Below are 26,982 nucleotides of genomic sequence, written 5' to 3'. Positions count from 1 at the left end.
AAGAAAAAAGAAAGATTATTATAATTTCTTTTTTTTATTAATTCTTTTTTTTATATCATTATTTCCAAAAGCAAAGAGGCCTAGAAGCGTGGCTAACGCTAATGGCATGCATACCAAAGGCTAACTGCCTACGAAAACAGGCACAGAGGCACTGAAAGAGGATTTCACCCATCTAATGAACACACTAGACTAGACAAATATCAAGATGTACCCATCAGTGGACCAATTGCATGCTTTCGCAGAGGACAAGAAGCCTTCAGGCGACTCCTTCAGACATTAAGCACCCCACAGCCCAAAGTCTAATAGACGACTATCTGCTAATTTCGGTGACTACAAATCGACTATACAAATCCTTAGTCGGAGACAGCCCTATATAAGACACAGACTAAAGGAAACCATATAAAACCTGATAGACGTGTGGCTGTTTCTGACAAGCCAAGCTGAGGGTCTCAGAGTGCGTCAGAAACAAAAATGTGGCTCCGGGGTTGTCACCAGCTTGGCTGGCCGTTCACATTAATACAATTGGCAGTATTAGAGGGTGGGAGAAGCTGGCGGGGTGGGTCCGGGTCGTTGTAAACAGCGACTCCTACAGTTCGGTTGGGGCGCCTGCTAAGCGCGGATAGGATCTGAGTGGGATAGTGTGATCCTTCCACATGCTACGCCCTCTCAGTGAGAAGCCGCGCTGCCAGGTGAAAAGAAGCGGTAGATTGGCTGGACGTGTGTCGGAGGAAGCACGTGGTAGCCTCCACTCTCCCAGACCGACTGTGGGGGGTAAGTGCGCAGCGACCAAGAAGGGGATTGGGAATTGGCATAACGACTAACATTGGGATGGGAGAAAATCGGAGGAAAAAAGGAGGGGGAAAAAAGATTAAAAAAAAAAAAAAAAAAAAACAGAAACAGAAATGTGAGATGAAGGCATGTGGTGGCAGCTCGGGTCAAAAGCCAAATGGACCAGAGCTACGGTTGTTATTCATGTTATTCAAGCGTTATCACGGACAGACCACACAAACGGTAGCCTGTATCTGGTAGAAGAGCCCTGGAAGAGCCCTGTGTGCGTTATAGAACCAGTGTTGAGGCACACGCAACGCCATAGATGCCAAGCGATTTCCTCGTGTGCCGCCAGTAGGGGCAGAGCGGCTAACCGTGAGCGAGTTACTGAATTACTGAGCGAGTTACTGCGTGAGTTAGTGACATCGCCGGTCATTGAGTTAGAGACACTGCTTCGCATCTGAGAAATAGGTGTAGAATTACTCCTGACTTCTCTTAACAGTAACAAATTACTCTACTTATTACTATTATTAAAGTAATTATTTACAGTGTTGGAAACATTACTCTTGTGTTACACCCAGACATGTCTGCAATGTGTTCTTCTGGCTCAATAGGCTAGAGTCCGGAGGTCTGTTGCACATCCTGCAATGTGGCAATAATCATGAATTACAGCAGGCGAGGGGATGAAAACAAGTGGTAGGCATGTTACACCGATACAGATGGAAAGATAGAGTGTTTGTCTTTGCTGAAATAGGAACAGTAATGTCTTTCATTACTATACTTTGTTGTAGGAAAATGTCATGTAACTGTAGTAACGTGTTACACAGTACTTACTTAAGGGCCACAAAGAATGGATTGCACAATGCTAATTGCACCCTTACTTACAATTCATTATGAATTGAAAATGGGGGACCCTGATGTAAACAAGACGAAAGTCTTTCTCTGGTCTGCATCCCCTTAACAATTGTGTGTATTGAGCCGTACTGTATTGTACCCATTCTGCTATCTGTTAATACAATTTTCATTCAATCAATCACCTGCGCGGTGTTTGATTGGTGTCCATCTGGTCCCGGACATAATTTGGCACAACTTATGGATCGAGTGTGCCAGATGCGTTTCGAAGTGGTCAGATGAAGCGATTCACTCGGCTCCATCTAAATTTAGCGCCCGGAGGGATTTAAGTGTAACACAGGGTGAGATATAAAATTTCAAAGGGTGAGCGACACTGCCATCTAGCAGGATCTGGCCGGTACTGCACCCTTGGGGTCCCAGTATGCCTTTTAACGGCAACATACAGGTGTATTTGACATTGGCTGCGTTTACATGGACAGTTTATTCCCCTTTTCATTCGGAATTAACGTTAAATCCTATTTAAAGTTATCATGTAAACATCTGAAAATACTTAATTCCGAATGAAAATGGCCATTCCGAAATAAAATCCATTCCGATGTAAGTGGCCGGTTTATTCCGTTTATCATTCCGAATTAAAGCTTTTTCTGTCCATGTAAACGCTTTTTCGGAATTAGTTCCCCCCGGTCTTTCTGCACATGATCGTGCATAGGCTACAGTACACATAGATGATCGCGAACAGGGGCACATATTGTTCCATAGCATACGCCTTCAGTTGATCATGACAAATCCTCTCTTACCTTGACGATTAAAAAGCCTCCATAATTTAGTAAATAAAGCTGTAGCCAGCCAGCTAGTATTGATGCTATACAAAATGCTATCCACAAAATGCTATCCACAAAATAGCTACATAGCAACTAACAACAATGGTATCCTGAGGTAACGTTAGATACAACGTTTGCTAGTCGAAATGACTGGACACACACAGGGACAAGTTAAACATCAATCAATTAATTTATTCCAACAGGTAGTTTGAGCTGCATGTGAGCCGCGGTCTTTCTCTCCTCTCCTTTGGAAACGAATGATGATACGTTAGCTAGAAAAAGCACAGAACCGGCCGGCAAAAGTGAAGCTGCTAGCAACAGACACTATAATACTTCCGTCGGGGGATTTCAAAATAAAAGAGCGACGTCTAAAAGCACCGTAAATAGGTTTCTTTTGTACATTATCTAACGTTAACACGAACCTAAACTAACTTTAGATTAGTTTAGGTTCGTGTATAGATATATATATTAGATATTGTAAAGAATAAACGTATTTACGGTGCTTTTAGACGTCGCTCTTTTATTTTGAAACCCCCCGCCCGGAAGTAAAAATTATGCTTATTTGTCTGCTTGTTATCAATGGGTTGCTACATACGGGGTACAATGTTACATAGGCTGTGCGTCGATGTTGCAGAAGCATAAAGGCCTGCAACACCTTTGCTTTTTCGATGTTGTGGTGCAGTTGCTTTGAAGTTGCTGTAGCATTTAGAGGCCTTTAACGTTAGCAGAATAGACACACCGAGAGTCTGGTTAATGTTGTTTGGTACGCTAGCACAGTAGCTGAGAATACCGGTCGCAGCTGTTTGTTTACTTCTGGTAAACGTAATGACGTTAACATCCTGTTTACGTTTACCCAATCAGAAGCCTTCCCAGCCCCAAACCTTACGATGACTCGAAAACTCCCGATTAGACAGTGACTTTCATGTAAACACCTTGTCGGAATTAAGATTTGACATGTAAACTCGCATGATTTTTTTTTTACATCCGAATGATTTGATTCCGAAGTTATAATTCGGAATTAAAAGTCACCATGTAACCGCAGCCATTGAATAGAATATTAAAATCGAAAAAAAGAAAAACTGACCAAATAACGAGTTTACTCATTGTTGGCGTTCAGCGCATGGCGCCACATAACGAGTAGACTTGTTGTTGGCGGGGAATGAGTTAAAAGACACATAGACACGTTATCATGAAGTGAATTCACCTCTTGGTATAGCGGTCTATGCTGTCGGCCGCGGCGTGGGAAACCGGGGTTCGAAACTCCCTCGGGGCATCGACATTTAACACAACACAAGTAAAAGTTGGTTCTCCACAGCGGTTCTCCACAAAAGGTCCTGGAGAGCAAAAAGATAGGAACAGCGACGGGGAAGGCAGGTATATGCAGGTGTATTTCAGAACGACCCAACATCGATAGTAAGGAGGTCTGTGTATATAAAGCCTTCAGGGGCGCTAATTACAAGCTGTGACAGCTGCGGGATGAGATTGATACTTGATACGTGTGGCGGGGAAAGCACCCATCAACACGGCACCTTAAAGGAACGGAGCGCGTGGCGGGGAATGCATTAATCAACATAGTACCTTAAAGGAACGGAGCGTGTGGCGGGGAGCGGACCAAACCTCACAGTACCCCCCCCTCCACGGGAGCCACCCGGCGACCAGCCCGACCCGGCTCGCCCGGATGGGCACGATGGAAGTCGGTGATCAGGCCGGGATCCACGATGAGCCGGCGGGAGACCCAGCTCCGTTCTTCCGGACCGTACCCCTCCCAGTCCACCAGGTACTGGAACCCCCGACCCCGCCGTCGAACGCCCATCAACCGGCGGACCTGCCACTGGGGGTGACCGTCCACCATCTCGGGAGGAGGTGGTTCCGGAGCAGGAGGCATCAGGGGACTGAGAGAGACAGGCTTAACCCGGGACACATGGAAAACGGGGTGAATGTGCATGGACGCAGGAAGCTTAAGACTCACCGCCGCCGGACTGAGTACCTTCAGAACCTCAAAAGGACCGACGAACCGGGGGTTAAGCTTCTTGGCCGAGGACCGAAGTGGAAGGTCCCGTGCGGAAAGCCACACCCTCTGCCCAGGGTGGTACGTCGGCGCAGGAACCCGGCGCCGGTCAGCCCCACGACTGGCGCGCTCCGATGACCGGAGCAGCGCGGTCCTGGTGATTTCCCAGACCCGACGGCACCGGTCGAGGTGGTCCTGTACGGAGGGAACTGCCACCTCCGACTCCTGTGCAGGGAAAAGAGGGGCTTGGTAGCCCAGGGATACCTCAAAGGGTGAGAGGCCGGTGGCGGAACTGACCATGGAGTTGATGGAGTACTCGACCCAGGGAAGGAAACGGCTCCAAGAAGCTGGTCTCTCGGCAGCCACACACCGAAGAGCAGACTCCACACTCTGGTTCATCCTCTCCGTTTGTCCGTTAGTCTGGGGATGATAACCAGAGGAAAGACGACCGTTGCCCCCAATCCCTTGCAAAAAGCCCGCCATACCTGGGATGTGAACTGGGGCCCCCGGTCCGAGACGACGTCCTGGGGAAAACCATGGAGGCGAAACACGTGGCGTGTCAGGAGGTCCGCCGTCTCGGCCGCCGAGGGAAGCTTGGGAAGGGCCACGAGGTGAACCCCCTTGCTGAACCGATCCACCACGGTCAGTAGGCACGTGTTCCCCTGGGAAGAAGGAAGACCCGTGACGAAGTCCAACGCCACATGTGACCAAGGACGGCTCGGAATGGGAAGCGGCTGTAATAGCCCGGAGGGTGCCTGGTGGGAGGCCTTGCTGCGGGCGCAGACTGCGCAGGCCAGTACGAACTCCTTGACGTCGTTCCTCATGGTGGGCCACCAGAATCGACGAGCCAGGAAGGAGAACGTGCGATGAACGCCCGGGTGGCAGGCGAACCGGCTGGTATGGCCCCACTGGAGGACCCGGGACCGGACCGAGTCGGGGACGAAGAGACGATGAACCGGTACATTGCCTGGAGCGCGATGGAAGCGTAGGGCACGCCTTACCACCCCCTCGATGCCCAAGGTGACTACTCCTACCACCCTGGCCTCTGGGAGGATGGGAGTCGGGTCCTCAGTGGTTGGAGCCCCCTTGGAGTGTAACCGGGACAGGGAGTCGGCCTTCGTGTTGCGGGAACCAGGGCGAAACGTCAGCGAGAAGTCGAACCGGCTGAGGAAGCTGGCCCATCTTGCCTGCCGGCCATTGAGGCGCTTGGAAGCACGGATGTACGTCAGGTTCTTGTGGTCCGTCCAAATGGTAAACGGCTCCTCGGCCCCCTCTAGCCAATGACGCCACTCCTCCAAGGCAGCCACAACCGCCAGCAGCTCCCGATTGCCGATGTCATAGTTCCTCTTGGCAGGGAGGAAACGACGCGAGTAGAAGGCGCACGGATGTACCTTCTGGTCTGTTGCCGACCGCTGGGATAAGATAGCTCCCAGTCCAGTATCCGAGGTGTCCACCTCTACGATGAACTGTCTCTTGGGGTCTGGATGGAGCAAGATCGGGGCGGAAGTGAACCTCTTCTTGAGGGAGCGGAACGCAGCACACGCCGCTGTGGACCAGTCGAACGGCAGGGCGGGAGAGGTCAGCCTGGTAAGCGGTTCCGCCACTTGATTGTAGTTCCGGATGAATCTTCGGTAGAAGTTGGCGAACCCGAGGAAGCTCTGTAACTCCTTCCGAGAGGTGGGTTCCGGCCACTCCTCCACGGCCCGGATCTTGCGAGGATCAGCTCGGGTCAAGCCTCTCTCCACGATGAAGCCCAGGTAATCGACGGAGTCGGAGTGGAATCGGCACTTCTCCGCCTTGACGAAGAGCCGATTGTGGAGGAGGCGCTCCAGCACATGGCGGACATGCTGGATGTGTTCCTCGAGGGTCTTGGAGAAGATGAGGATGTCGTCTAGGTATACTACCACAAACTAAACTCCTCCAGCATGTCACGAAGGACGTCGTTCATGAGCGCCTGGAATACCGCCGGAGCGTTGGTGAGGCCGAACGGCATAACCAGGTACTCGTAGTGGCCCCTGGGAGTCTTGAAGGCGGTCTTCCACTCATCGCCCTCTCGGATACGGACTAGATGGTAGGCACTCCGGAGGTCCAGCTTGGTAAAGACGGTAGCCTGGGTGAGAGGCTCGAAGGTGGAGTTCATGAGAGGAAGAGGGTACTTGTTCTTAATGGTGATCTCGTTGAGCTGGCGATAGTCGATGCAGGGTCGAAGGTCTCCGTCCTTCTTCCCAACAAAGAAGAAGCCGGCCGCCACAGGAGAGGAGGAAGGCCGAATGAGTCCTGCTTCCAAGGACTCAGAGATGTATTGATCCATCGCTGCCTTCTCAGGGACGGTCAGACTGTAGAGGCGGCTGCCGGGAAGGGGAGCCCCTGAGCGGAGGTCGATGGCACAGTCGTAAGGCCGGTGAGGCGGAAGGGCCTGAGCCCTGGACTTACTGAAAACCTCCATGAGGTCGTGGTACTCGGGGGGTATGGTCGAGAGGTCCGGAGGCGGCTCACAAACGGATCTCCGGGGCGAGGGACAGGACGCCGCCTGAAGACACTGGGCATGACAGGAGGAGCTCCACCCCCTGATGGTACCGGAGGACCAGGCTATGTGGGGCTTGTGCAGCGCGAGCCAGGGCCGGCCCAGGACTACTGGGACAAGAGGGGATCTGGTGGTCCAATGCGAATATCTCCAATGGCCTCACTAGGTCCTCAAGTGGAATGTTGGCCCGGGTAGCAAACTCGAAGTCTAAGAAACTCTCGTCAGCCCCCGAGTCAATGAGTGCCTCCACCGTGGCCCGTTGGTCCACCCAGGCCAGGGTGACGCTCATCAGACGGCTAGGTGGTGCACGGCTCTGGGAACGAGAAAAACGGCTCACCAGGATCTCCCGGGGTCCCGGCGAGCCTGGTCTTTTGGCCGGGTGGGGCAGTTGGCGATACGGTGTCCATCCCGACCGCAGTAGAGGCAAAGGCCGGACCTGAACCTCGCCTCCCGTTCAGCTTGGCTAAGATGTGAACGTCCCAGCTGCATGGGTTCCTCCCCGGGCACCGAACGGGAGGGGAAAGAGCCACCAGTCGTGTTGGGAGCAGGGCGGCCCGCAGTACCGTCACGAGTACGGGGGGTCTGGAGAACCTCTGGAGGTCCCTGTCGGGTTCTCTCACGTCTTCTCTCCTGGAGGCGTCCGTCGATGCGAATGGCGAAGCTGAACAGGTCCTCGAGGGACTCAGGTTCCTCACGGGTCGCGAGCTGGTCCCTGACAGCATCGTTGAGCCCCCTCAAGAAGGTGAGACGAAGCGCTTGATCGTTCCAACCGCTCTCCGTTGCCGCCAGTCTGAACTCCAGCACGTAGTCGGTGACCCCGCCACTGCCCTGCCGGAAGGTACCCAACCGGGCTCCAGGGTCCTGGCCACGGGCTGGGTGGTGGAAAACCCTGCGGAGCTCAGCCACGAAGTCTGGGTAGGAAAAACAGAAATCAGCCCCCATTGCCCAGGAGGCAGTGACCCACTGGGCTGCCCGGCCTGAGAGCAAGTTAGTCATGTAAGCCACTTGGGCTCCCCTTGAAGTGAATCGGCTGGGTTGATGACACAAAACCAACTCACATTGCATGATGAATGTGGCACAATCCTCGAAGTTACCATTGAACAACCGTGGTTCGGAGAGACGGGGCTCCCGAGGTGCGGGATCGGGAGGCGCGGGGCCTGCCAGGGCTGCGGGTGATGCTCCGGCCGAGGCTCCTGAAGTAAGTGGGGTTACAAGCAAGGTGTTAACGGTTTCACTCAACGCTTCTAATTGGTGGAGAATATTAGACTGCTGGCTAGCCAGAGAGCCAAGGGACCCCTGAATAGGCAGGACCTGGTCTCGGAGCTCCTGTACAGCAGCCGCAGCCGCTCCTAGCTGTAGGCTGTGGTCGTTGGTTAACTCTATCTGGACCGCCAACGCTGTTCTGACCCTCTCTGTGTCGGCTGAGGTCGTCATGGTTGGGTCGTAATGTTATGGTTTGTAACCGACCTCAAACGCAACGGCACAGAGAGGAAGTTCAGAGTTAGCCAAAAGCTAGGGCGTATTTATTTACAGAGTCACAAGATGGATGAAGTACAGCAATCGAACAAACGGGGATCTGGCATGTGACAATGTAGCGGCTCTGCAGATACTCCCAGTAGGTAGTGGTGAGGAATTGGCAAGTGACGTTGAAGCGGCTCTGCAGATACTCCCAGCTTTCACTCCCGGTGGAAACGGAGAGAGAGAGAAATCAGAGTTAGCCCAATGAACACACAGAGGCAGAGAGGTGACTGGTCCAGTATTAATCCAAGTGACTTGATCTTCGGTGTACCACACACAAGTTAGCTGAGTCCAGAGAAAAACAATACGGTAATCCTCAGTGTTAATCTAACACAAAAATTAGGTGAGTCCAGTACAACAAAAACGGGATTTCTTCGGTGTTCACCAAACACACAAAAAACTGATAATCCAAAAAGACTCACCAGAGCGCAACGCGAAAAGCGGGCAGATAACGAGGCGCAGCTCCGAACGGGGAACCAGGTTCTCCACAGCGGTTCTCCACAAAAGGTCCTGGAGAGCAAAAAGATAGGAACAGCGACAGGGAAGGCACGTATATGCAGGTGTATTTCAGAACGACCCAACATCGATAGTAAGGAGGTCTGTGTATAAAGCCTTCAGGGGCGCTAATTAAAAGCTGTGACAGCTGCGGGATGAGATTGATACTTGCTCCAAAAGCGTGTGGCGGGGAAAGCACCAATCAACACGGCACCTTAAAGGAACAGAGCGCGTGGCGGGGAATGCATTAATCAACATAGTACCTTAAAGGAACGGAGCGTGTGGCGGGGAGCAGACCAAACCTCACACGCACAAACACACACATACACCCCGGCAGCTTTTGAGCTCATAAACGAAGTATTAGCCGTCTGCTTTCTCTAGGTTTGGTCCATATCACCAGACAAGACGTTGACAAGACCTGACCAAACAACAACTCCATGCAACACCTATACTGTTCTTCTATGGGATTCACTAAAAACTTGGTATATTATGTAGTGCCTCATGCACCATGTCCAATGGATTAAGGGTCCAATTGGTGAGGACCAATGAGGTAGGGTTAAAATTGGGCGAAAGGACCAATGAGGTTATGGTTAGGGTTAAGGAGGGGCGTGAGGACCAATGAGGTTATGGTTAGGGTTAAGGAGGGGCGTGAGGACCAATGAGGTTATGGTTAGGATTAAGGTTGGGCATGAGGACCAAGATCATGGTTATGGTTAAGGGGGGGGGGGGGGGGGGGGGGGGGCGTGAGGTCCAATGAGGTTATGGGGTTATCTGGGTTTATATTATAAATGAGATACCAGGTTTTTAGGGAGTCGCACACAGTACTTGATTTCGGCTACTAGAACTAGAACAAACCAACAAAATTACTTTGGGGTTGGGACCCCGATTTGAAAACACGTAAAATAAACGAAAATATGATCATATCTGGTCACTATATTTTCCACTTGTAAACCGCAAATACACAGAAGCCAGTGTGGAGCCACGCAGCTCGCCTGGAAACAGATGTTTGTTTTTTAGGAGTAAACATAACTAACAGTGTGATAGTTTCATGGCATGTAGACGGCCAGGTCATAGACATGTTCCACCTCAGTCTGGAGGAGTCAACTGTAGGAAAACGGTGGGGAAGCTCTGGGATAAATGAAGGATTTGTCACAGTGAAAAACAAAAGAAAAGAATTTGCCAAGGCATGAGCAGCAGCTGTTTCTTTCTGGCGATGTCATCAATGATATTTTATGGTCTTCCAGCATAATTTACAACATCATCTCGCCACTACAACAGGATGTGTCCTGCCTGCTGAATCCCCCTTCAGTCGGAATCATCTGAAATAAGAATTAATGTAGGCTATACCGGATTTCTCCAGTAGGGGCAGCGTTGTCCCCCCGGGTGCCAGGTAGGAGAACTGAGTACAGATGCCTACACAGACATTCTAAGAGAGAGAAGGCGAGCGAGGGAGGGAGGGAGAGAGAGGGGAGGGGGGGGGGCGAGAGAGAGGGGGGGGGGGCAAGAGAGAGAAAGAGAGAGATAGAAAGAGTGAGAGAGAGAGAGAGAGAGAGAGAGAGAGAGAGAGAGAGAGAGAGAGAGAGAGAGAGAGAGAGAGAGAGAGAGAGTTTCCCCTCCATTACAACATTATCTAGCTTATTGTTAGACACCTTTTAATCCAAACTGTGTACAGCAGCGTTTTTCCAAGCACTGGATAAATGGATTTAAAATGATTCTGGAGAAATTGGTGGCCTTCACAGCTGATGTGTATTTAACTGGACAATTCACTTCTCCACAATGCAATATCTGCAGTGATGAATAAAGCCTGTAGCCTTGTAGGGTAACATTTAGTTAAAGGCTCTGTCCTCAATCAGAACAAAGGGCAGCTGCGTCCCACACTGCTGACAATCAGAAGGAATTGTAGGGTTAGTTTTTTTTTTTTTTTTATATAATTCTTTTATACAAGGCACATGGCACAAAACCTTTCTACTTCAACAGCATTTTATACGCACGCACGCACGCGCACACACACACACACACCATCAACCTGGACAGTATGATACAGTACAGCCTAGCGGTATCACACTGACCACAGCAGCTGACTGGAGTCACACACACACACACACACGCACACGCACACACACACACACACACACACACACACACAGTATGATACAGTACAGCCTAGCGGTACCACACTGACCACAGCAGCTGACTGGAGTGGGATACCACCAGAGGTGCCACATCAAAGCGGATCAACCCCCCCCCCCCCCTCTGGTGAGAGCACTATTACCCCCTCTGTGATGAATCAAATGTTCACCCACAATACAAATGGAAAACGACATCAAAACTAATAAGAGATCAGAGGAAGTTCTATCTTGATTAAATGTTTTAACATGCTAAAGATATCTCTTCTGGATTATGATGCATGGGAAACGAACAGGGTCGACGAGAGAAGGTCGGAACAATCTCACCGTGACGGAGGGGAAATCGAAAAGAGAGTTCCTTAAGGAGAATATTTGGCTGGAGTTCATTCAGGCTTTTAAGTCATGTTGAAAAGCACAGAAATATTATAAGTTTAATCCTGATCAAAAGGCAGCTAAAGTGAATTGAACAAAGCTGGATACAGGGCTGCTCAGAAGCGCTTTACAGGCATAGGGGAGTCACACACAAGGGGACCCGCGTCTCTTCTGAGTCTATGGACACAGGTGTGTTTTAGTGATATGTATTCAAATGTAACGTCAGAGGTACATATATGTGCATCCTTCATTGATATCCCAGATCCCTTGACTTTGGTCCAAGACTAAAACACTCCCTCACTCACCGACCTCCGACCTCCACTCATTTCATCCTCTGTAGGTGGATTACATGCTTATACTCTGCTGCCCTCTCCTGGTAAAAGCCAGCATTGCATTCACTAAACTAAATACGCTACATACTGGTCAGTATAACAGTTTGTAAAAGAGATAATGACAAAGCTGTCACTGAATGGTCGCTGGTTCGATCCCCAGCTCTGACGAAAGCGTGCATACCGGCTGTGCGTTGGTGACCGGAGGGTGGCTGGTGTTAAATACTGGTACGCACTGCCCACCGTCCCTGTTGGAGTGCCCTTGAGCAAGGCATCAAACCTCTAACTACTGCATTGGGACAGAGAACAGGACACTACTGCACACTGACATATCTGAAGAAATGCATGTGTGTACAGGGATACTGCATGTGCTTATCTTTCCAATACCATTAGACAACAGTTAGTTGTCAAGCAATCTGACAGCGGTTGCTTAGCAACACATACATACAGAGCTGAAGTAACTCAGCAAAACTTGATATCTCAGTGTTTTATTCACAATATGAAATCAGATAATGATTCAGAAATCAGATAAGCGACAGTAGCTCAGGAGGTAGAGTGGTCACCTGGTAATCGGAAAATTCCTGGTTCGATTCCAGCTCCTCCCGCCTTCATGTCAAAGTGTCTTTGACATGTATGCCATTATTATTCAGATTTATAATAAATAAAAACAGCAAAAACAATTATGACAATAATTATAAACCAATGTATGTTGTGATTTGGGGATGAAATCAAAGCCTATGAAGAAAACCATGCCTTGTTGATGTGTACTCAGAGATTGCAGAAACGTAGATGAGAGAACAGTGCAATGAACAGCATAAGCAGCACTTCTATGTGGACGTAATAGGCATCTGATTAACAAGTGTAGTATTTGTACAGTATTTGTATTTATGTCTTATCTGGATTAAACAAGTAGCATGTACATATATCACCAGTGCCTGTAATAATCATAATCCAGAATTGACAGACTGTGAGAGGAGGGATTTGGTCACCAGACATCAAAGCGAGCAAATACTATCATTACAATCAAACCTAATCTTTCATGGCTCTAGGGTGGGACTGAACCTTTAGTTTACAAAAATACTAGCCGATGCATTGTCTGGCTATATCAGGAAAGAATTGAAAATCTATGAATGTAGCTTTCTCATAGTCGCCACAACTCGAGGGAGGGAGGGAGGGAGGGAGGGAGGGAGGGAATAATAATAATAATAATAATAATAATAATAATAATAATAGATTGAATTTTAAGAGAGAAGCGCCTTTCTCAGACTCAAGGACACTGTACAAGGAAAGGATGGAAAAAAAATAAAAGTAAGTAATAAAATTGAAGAAATATATATAATAAAATACATAAAAGATCTGTGTATAGTAACAACAAGAAAAATGACCTGAACCTGCTGCACAGCTAACGTTATCTGTAGAATGGATGCTTGGCTTTCAACAGCCTCTTCAGCAGCGCTGTTCGGCGTCATGAAGTTAGCTAACATAACCTGTTCCTGCAGATGATGCACTCAGGCTCCAGACAGTCCAAGTAACCGCATACGCAATATCATTTTCATAATTTGACAATTGACAATCTTTGCTCTTTTTTTCTTGATGTGGAATGCCTTCCTTTTTGTTTGTTGGTTAGTGTGGCATCTGTGCAAGAAATCTGTCCGTTCTGGCATCACAAAATAGATGGCGTCGTTTTGTATGATTTTGCTAGCAGCTCATTATGCAAATCCTGACATTTGATGTCCAGCTAAAATAATGATTCCTCCCTCCTGTTACCAACATTTTTGTGAGAATGTGAATGGAGGACATATGGAGGTGTATACAAAATGCCCCACTAGTTATGAATAAGTGAGTGCTGACACAAATATGTATGTCGAATGGAAATGTAATCCTAATCCTAATTCCACAGCACACTTGATCTCACGTCAGAGTACACTGCACATTGAACATACAGTACACCGACAATTTCTCCAGACCTCTCTGGGCAGAGCCTGAGATGTGGCCAGCAATAGAAGCCCTTCCCCTACCCCCACTCAACTCCAACCCACAACATCAGACCAAAACAAGTGAAATATCAAGCAGGGTTCTCTTTTGCTGTTCACCAGCGTTACAGACTCCTTTAACATTAGGACCTACCTGACACTTTCCCGCCACACACACAGAAGTCTCATCCTCGCCGCCGCACGGCGTCCCGTCCATGACCATGTCTGCCTGACGCACGTAGAAGCGGAAGCCAGTGGCTCGACAGTTGAGCTCACAGTGCTGGTCCCCGGGGACTGAGGGAAGATTCAACATAATGACGGAGGATGAGAACAATGTACAAAAACAATACCTCTTTTGAGATTTTATTTAATAAAATACATATGTAGCTATAGACACGAATTAATGGACGCCGATATGGACCTGCTAGCCTAGTTGTCGGCCAAAAACACCTCTCCCGGAGTTCTAGTGGTCCGTGTCTGCTTCCATTAATTTGTGCTCAGCTAGGTTAGCTTGCAGCCGGATAGCTTTCTACTGAACGCACAGAGAGGACATTTGTATCTATCTTCTTGTCTGACTCTGAAGATGATAAGCGCATTTTCCACAATGTTGGTGTGTCCCTTTAATGATGTAAACATAATGAACTGTTACATCACACAGAGCAGAGGGGGTCATTGTATCTCTACAGTACTGCGACAAGGGGGGGCGACAGTGGCTCAGGAGGTAGAGCAGTCGTCTGGTAATCGGAAGGTTTCCGGTTCGATTCCCGCTCCTCCTGGGCAGCGTGTCAATGTGTCCTTGAGCAAGACACTTAACCCCTAATTGCTCCCGATGAGCAGGTTGGCACCTTGCATGGTCGCCTCTGCCATCGGTGTGTGAATGTGTGAGTGAATGGGTGAATGTGAGAAACAAAAATTGTAAAGCGTTTTTGGATCAAAGCACTATATAAATGCACCATTTACCGTATGTACTGTATGACTGTCATGGTCGTTTCCATTTGTGTCCTATCCCAAGTAGTATCGTAAGAGTGATGCTACTGAATTACGTTTTACACCAGTTTGTAAAAGAGATAATGACATACAGTCATTAGGCTGAATTTTATTTTGCTTTGTGAAGGTGGGAAACGTGCTGGTTTAAGATTGTGGTGCACAGTAAAAATGACAGTATGCTCGTCCTGGAAATTAACTTCATCAGGTTTATAGGAACAAAATTACATATTTGCTGAGAACACAACGCTCCACATTGGCTTGGGCCACCGCAGTGTGCTAGCCCAACTAGTCAGATGCAACGTATACCGGCTGCGGGGGTGGAGCCAGACCTTTGGTGGCAACATTATACAATTGTGTTTCTATATCAGGCAAGTCTGCATTCAATTTCAGTATACTGCCGCCCTTAATAGACTTTTTATTTGATCACTATGAGTAGCATAGATGTTTGATAAGGGGATTGGGTTTCTTCATTGAGTATTCCCTGATTACTACTGCTACAGTACCATAACAAAAAAGACAAGAGAGGGCAGTGAACAAACTCTAGGCTTGTCGTGGTGCCTTTCATTTACCTCAAATGCTTCATGATGTTTATACTCTGTAAAGGAACACAGCAACATTATGGGAAATGCATTTACCGTCTTCTCCAGAATCAAACAAGAAGATAGATTAATGGAAGCGGATACGGACCACTAGCCTATTTTAAGATTCTGGGAGAGGTGTTTTTAGCCAACAGCTACTGTAGGCTAACTGGTCCATATCTGCTTTAATTAATCTGTGCTAAACTAGGCTAGCTTGTAGTCAGATAGCTTTCTACTGAATGCACAGAGAGGAAATTGATATCTATCTTCTCCTCCACATTGCCTGTGGTGCATTTTTTCCTATTGCTAGGTTTTAGTGAGTTTTTCCTTACCTTCGTGTGGGGTATGTCTGGGAGTGTTGGTTTCATTTATTTTATTTATTTAAAATGTTTGGACTTCATGGTGTTTTTGTTTTGTTCTTGATTTATTGTAATGTTTCTTCTTGACTTGTTTAAAGAAGACGTGTCTGGCCCATGGGGACGTTAACATGTGTTGTCGGGTCTTACAAATACATTTGATTTTATTTTATTTGATTTGAGTACTGATATGGGTACTTGAGTTGATATAGACGATTTTTCTGTAAATATTTATTCTGTCAATTCCCTGAATAGAATACACAGTTGCATTTTTAAGAATTAATATAATGTTATTCCTATGATCTAAAGCAGTCTAGTATTCAACATGAACAACTCTCTCTGGTATGGTATATATATATGACACTAAGCACCCAGGGGAATGTTTTGAGTTCATAGGTACATTTTCTGTTTCTGAGCTCTACTATAGAATAAAGCTAATTTGGGTATAAAAAAGAAACCACACATTCTGTGGGTCTCTCATTCATTGTCAATGGAGCAGCTCCAGACTTTATGCCTGATGACATCACTACTGTAGTTTGAGACAATTACTTCTCTGGTTTCTGACTTTGGGAGAGAGTAGCCTATATGTTATGTCCTAGTCTATAGAAATAACATATTGTAATTCTTAATTTGGGTGCTGTTCCCCTTTAAAGGATAACTCCAACATTTTGGGAAATTAGCTTATTTAACATCTTCCCTGGAGTTAGACAAGAAGATACATACCTTTTTTGTCTCTGTGCGTGCATTTAGCTTAGGGAACAGTCGCTCCGTTAGCATAGCTTAGCTTCATCACTGGAAGTGGGTCAGGACAGTACCCTGACGTTCCCTACAGGTTTGTTGATATTCTCATTCCTTCAAAGGATCTGAACCGATTGAAGTTTATGGATACCATGACTTAAAATCCTCTTACCTTGACGATTAAAAGCCTCCCCAATTTAGAAAACAGTAATCCAATGGTTGGTATTGATAATATACTACTAACTACTGGACGCTCGGAGATAACCGGAGCTAACGCAGAACAGGATGTGTAAAACAAATATAATGACTTCCTTTCTGGGGTTTTCAAAATAAAAGTGCAACGTTTATAGCAGCGGAAAACGTTTATTTTGTACATTATCTAACGTTAACACGAACCTAAACTAACGTTACAACTAACCTAAAGTTAGTTTAGGTTCGTGTTAACGTTAGATAATGTACAAAATAAACGCTTTCCGCTGCTATAGACGTCGCTCTTTTATTTTGAAACCCCCCAGAAAGGAAGTCATTGCTCTCGTTATCTGCTTGAGTGTCCGGTTAGCTCCGTTAGCGTGCAGTAGTTAGTAGTATATCAATACCAGCCATTGGATTACTGTTTTCTAAATTGGGGAGGCTTTTAATCGTCAAGGTAAGAGGATTTTAAGTCATGGTATCCATAAACTTCAATCGGTTCAGATCCTTTGAAGGAATGAGAATATCAACAAACCTGTAGGGAACGTCAGGGTACTGTCCTGCCTCACTTCCAGTGATGAAGCTAAGCTATGCTAACGGAGCGACTGTTCCCTAAGCTAAATGCACGCACAGAGACAAAAAAGGTATGTATCTTCTTGTCTAACTCCAGGGAAGATGTTAAATAAGCTAATTTCCCAAAATGTTGGAGTTATCCTTTAAGTTTTAATCTAACCAAATGCCAATCTCCTATTTAATTGTCTAATTTAACTGATATATAATCCTTTCATGGTGATTCCTGTCACTATTATGGTATTAGCAGGGTGGATTCAGCTCTCCTACCTTCATTGAAAGGCTCCCACTCGTAGAGCCTGCCCATGAACGGCTGCTTGTTGTATGAAGAGCACTGATCTGCCCGCGCGTGTCTGCTTGATGGAGGACAGTCCTGCGGATGGGATGGACCACACACACAGACACACACACACACACACACACACACACACACACATACACACACGGTCAATAAAAACAAAGACTACTCCAGGTAGTACGTTCATACAGTAGCTGCAACAAGCTCACATTTCAAAATGTCTCGCTCTGGTGGCGTTGATGAGACCACTGGAGGCCGTCTCCCTCCTGGTACAGGCAAGACCACGTTCCTCCTTGGATTCCAGCATTTATGATGGCTGTCCAATAAAAGTCAAGCTCTGTGACATTTCTCCATATTCCACTCTAGTCTAAACAGGCCCCCATTTACTTACATATCTGTGCGATTGCACAACCGAGACCCAATAATGTAAGACCATAGCGATATTACATATATTAATATAGAGTAATACCATAAAGATATTCTATACGTCTTCTTCATACATCACACCATGGATCAGATGCCCTCAGTGCAGGCTAAAAACCAAACAAGTAACGCTTTATATTAAGATCCTTGTAATAAGCATTAGTTAATAAGGCCCTTATAATATGCTTATTAACATTATTACGTGTTAATAAGACTATTATATATATATTAAGTGTTAAAGGCCAACCTTCACGTTGTATTTTTGTTCAATAAACAATGTGGACTAGGCCAACGGTGAGTTTCATGAAGAAGGAAAAAAAAAAGTATTGAAATTGACCCAGTTTTAGCGTTTTTATCAAACATTTTGTCTGCCCAACACAATCACCACGCACGTGGATATTTTAATCAATGGTTCATAACGTGCGTGTGTAATCGAAATGATCTCGTCACAACAGGTGCAGGGCACCAGGGGGCTCACCAGGGGGCGCTGAGAGTCACACACAGCTAGTGGCAGGCACTGCAGGCAGAGAGCCTTGCTACCATAGATATATGCTTGCTACTACTAGCCGAATGAAAATGTATCTGTTTCACCTAACACTATTGCTCCGTGATTATAGCCACCCATCTCTCAAGCCACAACCACGTTACATATTTGTAATAATGTAAATCATTGTGTCGTTGTACACATATTGTGTTTATAACGTTAGTAGCTAACATAGCTTGGTAGCTATTGTGCTAACAACATATCCCGACATCCGGCTCGCTGGCCGGCATGAACGGCCGACCCAAAATGGTTCTCTCCTCTCTGTACACCCCGTCCCCACGGGTACCCTGCCGGGGGGCCCATGGACGCGACAACGGCGACAATGGTGGCAGCCTGTAGGGTGCTCGAGCCCGTAAAGGCTAGTGGTACACGATAGCTATGAGCTAACAACGGCCGCCGCTGTTGTCGCGTCCACAAGCTCCTCCGCAGGACACCCGCGAGGACGGGGGCACACAAAGAGGAGAGAACCATAGGCTAACGTCAGTGTAGTGGTCCCGACTGTAGCAGGGACGGCGGAGATATAGGCTAACTGTGATGCACCGAGTGGGCCACCATTGATCTAGTACTATGACCCGGACGGGCAAGGCATTTCCTGAAGTGACGTCACGGCCGTGCTAGCGTCTGATAAGCTTTTAGATTCGGCTCATTAATATGCACCTGTAGTGACGTCGGCGTTTGATAAGCTTTTTTGATTCGCGCGTGCATGTTATTCGTGCGTGGACCTTTTTAACTCTTTCAGAGTGGCATTTCCGGTGTCAAATGGAAAAAAATAAATAATGAAATTATATACCAATGATGTAAACTACCCATCATTGATCAGTAGGGTTTAACCTGGAGGTTGGGCTTTAATAATAGCATCATGAACACATTTATTAGATTATAAGACATTTATACAGTAAGCACTTGTAAGAAACCATTAGACTGCTTAAGAATGTTATAACTGCGTTGGTGGGCCCACTTGCCTAAGACAGCGGTGGTGCATATGATTATCTCTGGTACAACTGTTAGCAAATAAGCTTTGGAGGCGTAAAAGTGGCGAAGGTACAGTTACTTTGGATCACACTGGACCTGTGAGAGTGGAGGGTACGGTTCAGGTTCAGGAATAAGGAAACTGAGGTGAAAGAATACCTGACAAATGTATGTTTATGTCGACATGATGTGTTCTTTGTATTAATGTAGCTTTATTTTCTGTTTAATGTAGTTGATTTTTCTTAAATTTTATTTATATATTTTTTTGTTTCCCTCCCATGTGGGGTGTTGTCATTGTAGTCTTGATGTTAGTGGTCTAGGTGGGTGTGTTGTCTTTCAGGACCGACCTATGTTGATTCACATTGTTATGTCATTACTTTGTGTTGTTCTGATGTCCTGTGTGTGCAAAAGGAAAAAAAAACGTCAATAAAGTATAAGTCATAAAAGAAAATAACATTAATAAAAGCCTTGTGAGTTTCTTATAATTGTTTATAATAGCATTACAAACACATCTTTGTCATTGTTAAATATTTACTAATATATTTTTGTAGCTTTATTAAGGTAAAAAAAACATTATTATTAATGTATTAGCAGTATGTACTTGATAACAGTTAACTAAGATGTTTGCAGCTACTGGATCTAAAGTGAGAACAATGCGTTATTATTAAGGTTAAAGGGGCACTTTACCAAAAAACAATGTTGATTTTTTTTGCACTTCATCTATCTCATACACTAATAAATACATAAAAAAATCGAAACAGTTTTGCAGACATTCAGTTTGACAGTTATTAAGCGTAAATTTGTTTGAATATGGCCACCAGTGATGACATTGGGGATATTGATCCCGCTCAAGCCCATGTCCATCCCATTGCCGTTGTGTCCTTGGGCAAGACACTTAACCTACTTGCCTCGTATGAATGTGTATGCATGTGAATGAATGTTGGTGGTGGTCGGAGGGGCCGTAGGCGATGATTATTCGCCACGCTTCCGTGAGTCTGCCTCAGGGCAGCTCTGGCTGCAATTGTAGCTTACCACCACCAGTATGACTGTGTATGAACGAATAATGGACTCTGTGAAGCGCTCTGAGTCAGAGAAGAGCGCTATATAAATCCAATCCATTATTATTATTATTATTATTGAATCAACATTCAACACAACGTTGTGTTGTGTTAATTACAGCAGCATGGTAAGGTATGATAAGGTAGCAGTCCTTATAAGATAAGGTATTAATATTTTAATTTTTAATTTTTATCTACATCATTTCATGGAGCTGTAACCACAACACAATGATTCAATGTCCCTGATGACATCACTGGTGGTGATGACCATATTCAAACTCATTTACTCTCAATAATTGTCAAATTAAATGAATGTGTGCAAAACTGCTTAGATTCGGTAGCTGCAAACAGCTTAGTTAACTGTTAATAAATGCTGCTAATACATTTTTACCTTAATAAAGCAACAAAAAAGCTTAGTAAATGTAAGTTAGTAAGAGTCAATAAATATATTTGTAACGCTATTATAAACAATTATAATAAACTCATTGAGTTATATGTCTTATAATCTAACAATGAATGTGTTCATGATGCTGTTATTAACATGTAATATAATCTTATAAGGACTTATAAGGGCCTTATTACCTATTAACTAACACTTATTATAAAGCGTTACCAAAAAAAAAACACAAACTCTGTGTGGGAGATCTTACATTGTTGTTGCATATCTTGTACTGGACGTGCTCCCCAGCACAAGAGGAGGTGGGTAGGGGGCTGTAGGGTCTTTCAGGGGTCTGCGGGGGCTCAGCGGTCTGGCTGCCTGGGTAAGACTCCTGGGCCTGTGGTTGTGGTTGTGGATGGACCTGGTTCTGGTTCTGGTGGGTGGCACCAGGCTGGTAGAGAGAGGTCCAGGCTGGATGGTTGTGTCTGTGCTGGGACCCCCTGGGCTGCTGGTAGGGTGTGCTGTAGTGATGCTGTGGGTTGCTGTAGGGCCATAGGCATTCATTTACCACTCTTCCCAAGACCTAAAAGTGTCCTCACCACTAAGTTCAAATAAATTTCATGCACGTTTAAATCACTGTTTCCATCGACTCCACAAAGGGTTAACTCCTGCCTGAACAACACTCAAAGACGGAGGAGAGCTCGAGATGAGTCAAACACAACAGAACAGAACACGACAGAACACAACACAACAGAACAGAACACAACACAACACAATACAAGACAACAGAACACAATACAAGACAACAGAAGTTGAACACAACACAACACAACAGAACACAACAAAAGACAACACAACACAACAGAACACAACAGAAAAGGCATCTTGCTGGGGCCTCCGTGGGCCATAACATTATGGTACTGGTAGGCCGTCAAATGACTCAAAGTGAGTCAGAAGATCTTAAAGAACTTCTACTCATGCACAATAGAGATCATCCTGACTGGTAACGAAGGTTATCCATATAACCCTAGTTATATGAGTAGACAGGGGCGGACTGGGACACAAATTCAGCCCGGGACATTCAGCCCGGGACATTCAGCCCGGGACGCACCAGCCCACGCACCGGCCCCGGAACTGGCCCACACAACGGCCGTTATGAAACACTCGTCCAGTATTAAACAACCCAAGGCTGTGGCTAAGGAGTCAACATCAGGGAGACCAAATCTACATCTCTGTGTGTGTATGTGTGTCTCTGTGTGTGTGTGTGTGTGTGTGTGTCTCTCTCTCTCGCTGTGTGTGTCTCTCTCTGTCTCTCTCTCTCTGTATGTGTCTTTCTGTCTCTGTCTCTGTCTCTGTGTCTGTCTGTCTGTCTGTCTGTCTGTCTGTCTCTCTGTCTGCCTGCCTGTCTGTCTGTCTGTCTGTCTGTCTGTCTGTCTGTCTGTCTGTCTGTCTGTCTGTCTGTCTGTCTGTCTGTCTGTCTGTCTGTCTGTCTGTCTGTCTGTCTGTTTGTCTGTCTGTCTGTCTGTCTGTCTGTCTGTCTGTCTGTCTGTCTGTCTGTCTGTCGCTCTCTCTGTCTCTCCCCCAATTAAACTGTCCTACTCTACATCACCAGCATGTTTCGCAGCAAGTCACTTGTTCCTTCCTCTACTAAACAGGTCTGTAATTTTCAAATATTGTTCTGCATCTTTTACTAGCAATTTTAGTTTTTAATTCTAGCTTTTTCAGCTCCACCATTTCTTTTTTTTACAGGGGCCAATTTCGAATTGCATATCATTCTTGGTTGACACTGAAGTTAGTAAAATGCCATCCGAATTATGAAAAAGCATTCTTGATGGAGAAACAGTGTATCAAAAATCTGAAAAAAGGAAAGATAGCCTGTTTGAAATTCTCCCAGTTGTTAGATTACTGCTTCCCTCTGCTGATCATCTCTTCCACCTTAGAGCTATATCTCCAGGCAGCCTCACGAATGTTCACTAAGCACAACATTTGACGACACAGAAGCGAATCTTCATTCAAACAGCAATGGCAGGCAGCTCGCACAGTAGAAGCAATCGTCCGTGTTATCTGATTTGGAGAGTATTCCTTCATTAACACTTTGGCAACCACTGGGCTTAGTCTAATTAGTGGCTAGAGGACCTGGGAATGTAAACAAACGTGTGGGTTTTTGTACAACTATATCTATGCTTTATAGTGTTGCTATCTGTCCATTCTCATTGTCAATTGAGTTCATAAACCGTCCCTTCAAAATGGCAAAAAAAAAAAAAAAAAATGCATCAGTAGGTTGTCATTTTATAGCACCGTGAATATAAGCTTTATCGCAGATTTTGTCTCATATATTTTCTGGAAAGCTAGTTATGGAGCTAATGGCTACTAACGTTATATTCAACGGCATTTCCGTTTTATATATGCTAATGAAATAACTCAAACTGCATATGATCCGGGCTGTCCCAGAGCATGTATGCATGAAAGGGGGGGGGGGTGGGGGGTGGGGGACGTCATTTAGTATTATTGATTACCAATACAGTGTCCGTGTAACTAGCCACATTCACTGATCGACTGCTTGCGTCTCACAGCAAGGTCTGATCCGGCTGTAATTTAGGTGAAAAAGGTCTTACCGTGAGCCTGTGGGATACCCCCGGGCATGTAAATTGTACCTAAATTGTACCTCATCCCATTTCTGCTTTGCACTATATAGTACTGTACATTAGTACACTGCATAGTATTGTATATTATATGGTAACTCAGAACATTGTACATATGTCTATACCGAACACTGTGACCTCATTTTCTTCTTCTAAATTACATGCTATACTATGTTATTTGATACTATCTTGTCTAGCACAGTCTCTGGAGCGTAACAGTAAGAAGCATTTTGTATGAAAGTATTCTGTACTGTAGGCGGTTAGGTGGTCGAGCGGAGATTGCGTTCGTCACCAGCCCCGGAGCTGTGAGCTTGGTTCGCCTGTTCGAATCCAGCTCACAGCTCCGGGGTTGTCACCAGCTTGGCTGGCCGTCTGCACTGATACAATTGGCTGTATCAGAGGGTGGGAGAAGCTGGCCGGGTGGGTCCGGGTCGTTGTAAACAGCGACTCCTACAGTTCGGTCGGGGCGCCTGCTAAGCGCGGATTGGACGTGAGGGGGATAGTGTGGTCCTCCCACACGCTACGCCCTCTCAATGAGAATCCGCGCTGCCAGGTGAAAAGAAGCGGTGATTGGCTGGACGTGTGTCGGAGGAAGCACGTGGTAGCCTCCACTCTCCCAAATGATCTGACTGTGGGGGGTAAAGCGCAGCGACCAGGAAGGGACTGGGAATTGGCATACGACTAACATTGGGATGGGAGAAAATCGGAGGAAAATGAAGGGAAAAAAAAAAAAAAAAAAAAAAAAAAAAAAGTATTCTGTACTTCTGTATGACAACTATTAAAGAAACTTGAAACTTGAAACTTGAAACATTTCGCCGTTATCGATCGGCATCTGGTAGATCGATATGTCCATTGGCTGATGATGAATCCCATTATTCCATGGTGAAATCTGCAATTCGAAACGTGATCCACAGTGCATTGTGTTGGTTCAGGATCCGGGTACTATGAAACTGAATGAAAAAAATTAAGTTTTCCATTTGCCCACAAGGCATACTGCAGTGGAGCGATGGAGCCCCTAAGAGGATCTGGCCGGTATTGCATGTTCTCGATTCCACAGACGAGGGTAGATCTGCAGAGCCGGTCGGGATCTTGACCCAGTTATTAATATGGAATAAAACAATAACAACTTGCCACGGCTATATACATGCCTCTGGTCCACAACGCATGGCACCGAAACCCGTATATATACGTGGCCGGTCCCCATTGTGTTAAAAGGACAACAAAAAAAACGTCTCTGAAGGCTTATATTGTCAGAGAATAGGCTACGGTGTCAGAGAATTAAAAGAATTAGGCTATGCGGTGGGGCGGCTACGTGGCGTAGTGGGCAAGGCGCTCGCCACGAAATGCTGGAGACGCTGGGCTCGTCAGTTCGAGCCCCGCTCTCCACATTGCTTTCAGTTTAGCTGGTCGTCCACAGTAATACACATTGGCCGTATTACGGGGAGGGAAACTGAAGGGTGGGGATCGGGCGTTGTGGACAGCGACTCCTACAGGTCGGTTGGTGCGCCTGCGCAGTAGAATCAAGAAGCGACGGGGGCGGGGCCCCTCCAAAGCCCAGACCCCGACGCTGAAAGATCGAGCCGCGCAAGTGAAAAGATGCGACGGCTGTTACCTCGAGTATCGGAGGGGACTCGTGCTATGTATGACTTAGTCCACATTGCAGCCGGCTTGTGGGAGGCAAGAAACAACGTTCGAAGACAGGGGAGGGTTGAATTGGACGATATGAAAAATTGGGATGGGAGAAAAATAGAAAATGGGAGAAAAAGTGGATAAAAAAAAACAAAGGCAAAAAGCCTTAACTTCCATTACTGCTTTTTGCCTTTGCACAGCATAGCATCCCTCTACATGAATATTTGTACCACTACTGTATATCTGTACACTCTACATGTGTATGAATACTATTACATATGTACCTCTCTACATATGTACCCCTCTACATGAGTATTTATACCACTATATCTGTACTCTCTATGTGTATACCACTATATATGTACACTCTACATGTATATATATACCACTATATCTGTACACCTCTACATGTGTATGTATACAACTATATCTGTACATCTCTACATGTGTATTTATACCACTAAACATGTACCCCTCTAAATGTATTTATACCACTATACCTGTACCCATCTACATGTGTATTTATACCACTAAACATGTACCCCTCTAAATGTATTTATACCACTATACCTGTACCCATCTACATGTGTATTTATACCACTAAACATGTACCCCTCTAAATGTATTTATACCACTATACCTGTACCCATCTACATGTGTATTTATACCACTAAACATGTACCCCTCTAAATGTATTTATACCACTATACCTGTACCCATCTACATGTGTATTTATACCACTAAACATGTACCCCTCTAAATGTATTTATACCACTATACCTGTACCCATCTACATGTGTATGAATACCACTATATCTGTACATCTCTACATGTGTATATATACCACTAAACCTGTACCCCTCTAAATGTGTATTTATACCACTATACCTGTACCCCTCTACATGTGTATTTATACTACTATATCTGTGCCTCGCTAAATGTGTATTTATACCACTATACCTGTACCCCTCTACATGTGTATTTATACTACTATATCTGTGCCTCGCTAAATGTGTATTTATACCACTATACCTGTACCCCTCTACATGTGTATTTATACTACTATATCTGTGCCTCGCTAAATGTGTATTTATACCACTATACCTGTACCCCTCTACATGTGTATTTATACTACTATATCTGTGCCTCGCTAAATGTGTATTTATACCACTATACCTGTACCCCTCTACATGTGTATTTATCCCTCTACATGTGTATTTATTCCACTATATGGCATAAATATAGTGGATCTATAGTATATATAGATAGTATACAGTATATAGATACTGGACTGTATAGGACTGTGAAGCTCTGTATCCCCCCCCCCCCCCCACCATGCTGCGTTGACACCTGAATTTCCCCAAGGGGATTAATAAAGGATCATCTTATCATCTTATCTTATATCTGTACCCCTCTACATGTGTACTATTAACACTATTTCAAAGGCTAACTATAGTAAGTAAAGTTTGCCTCAAGATGCTTGCCTCAACGACTACCGCCCTGTAGCTATCACCTCCATAGCCATGAAGTGCTTTGAGAAGCTAGTAAAGGGCTACATCTGCTCCTCCCTCCCCATCAACATGGACCCCCTGCAATTTGCATACCGCCCCAACAGGTCCACGGAGGACGCCATAGCCCATGTGCTGCACACAGCAGCATCACACCTGGACAAGAGGAAGGGGAACTATGTGAGAATGCTATTCATTGACTACAGCTCGGCATTCAATACCATAGTCCCCTCCAAACTCATAGCCAAGCTCAGGGACCTGGGCTTGAACTATGACCTCTGCCAGTGGGTCTTGGACTTCCTGACGGGCAGACCCCAGGTGGTGAGAG

General features: G+C 45.9%; 1 protein-coding gene across 1 annotated transcript in view; it reads right to left on the bottom strand.

Moving 5' to 3' along the window:
* thsd4 (thrombospondin type 1 domain containing 4) overlaps positions 1-26,982 on the bottom strand; it is a 198,173-nt gene that overhangs the window by 153,888 nt on the left and 17,303 nt on the right. Inside the window, exons 6-8 of the mRNA XM_084337554.1 lie at positions 21,147-21,417; positions 17,475-17,577; positions 13,941-14,080 (exon numbers count right to left, since the gene is read on the bottom strand). Of these exons, the coding sequence (XP_084193680.1) occupies positions 13,941-14,080; positions 17,475-17,577; positions 21,147-21,417 (514 nt within the window). The remainder of the gene's footprint in view (positions 1-13,940; positions 14,081-17,474; positions 17,578-21,146; positions 21,418-26,982) is intronic.

Source organism: Notolepis coatsorum, assembly GCF_963971535.1.
Source record: "Notolepis coatsorum genome assembly, chromosome: 20".
Lineage (NCBI taxonomy): Eukaryota > Metazoa > Chordata > Actinopteri > Aulopiformes > Paralepididae > Notolepis > Notolepis coatsorum.
Note: the sequence above shows the minus strand (reverse complement) of the source record. Positions and strands in the feature narration are given on the sequence as shown.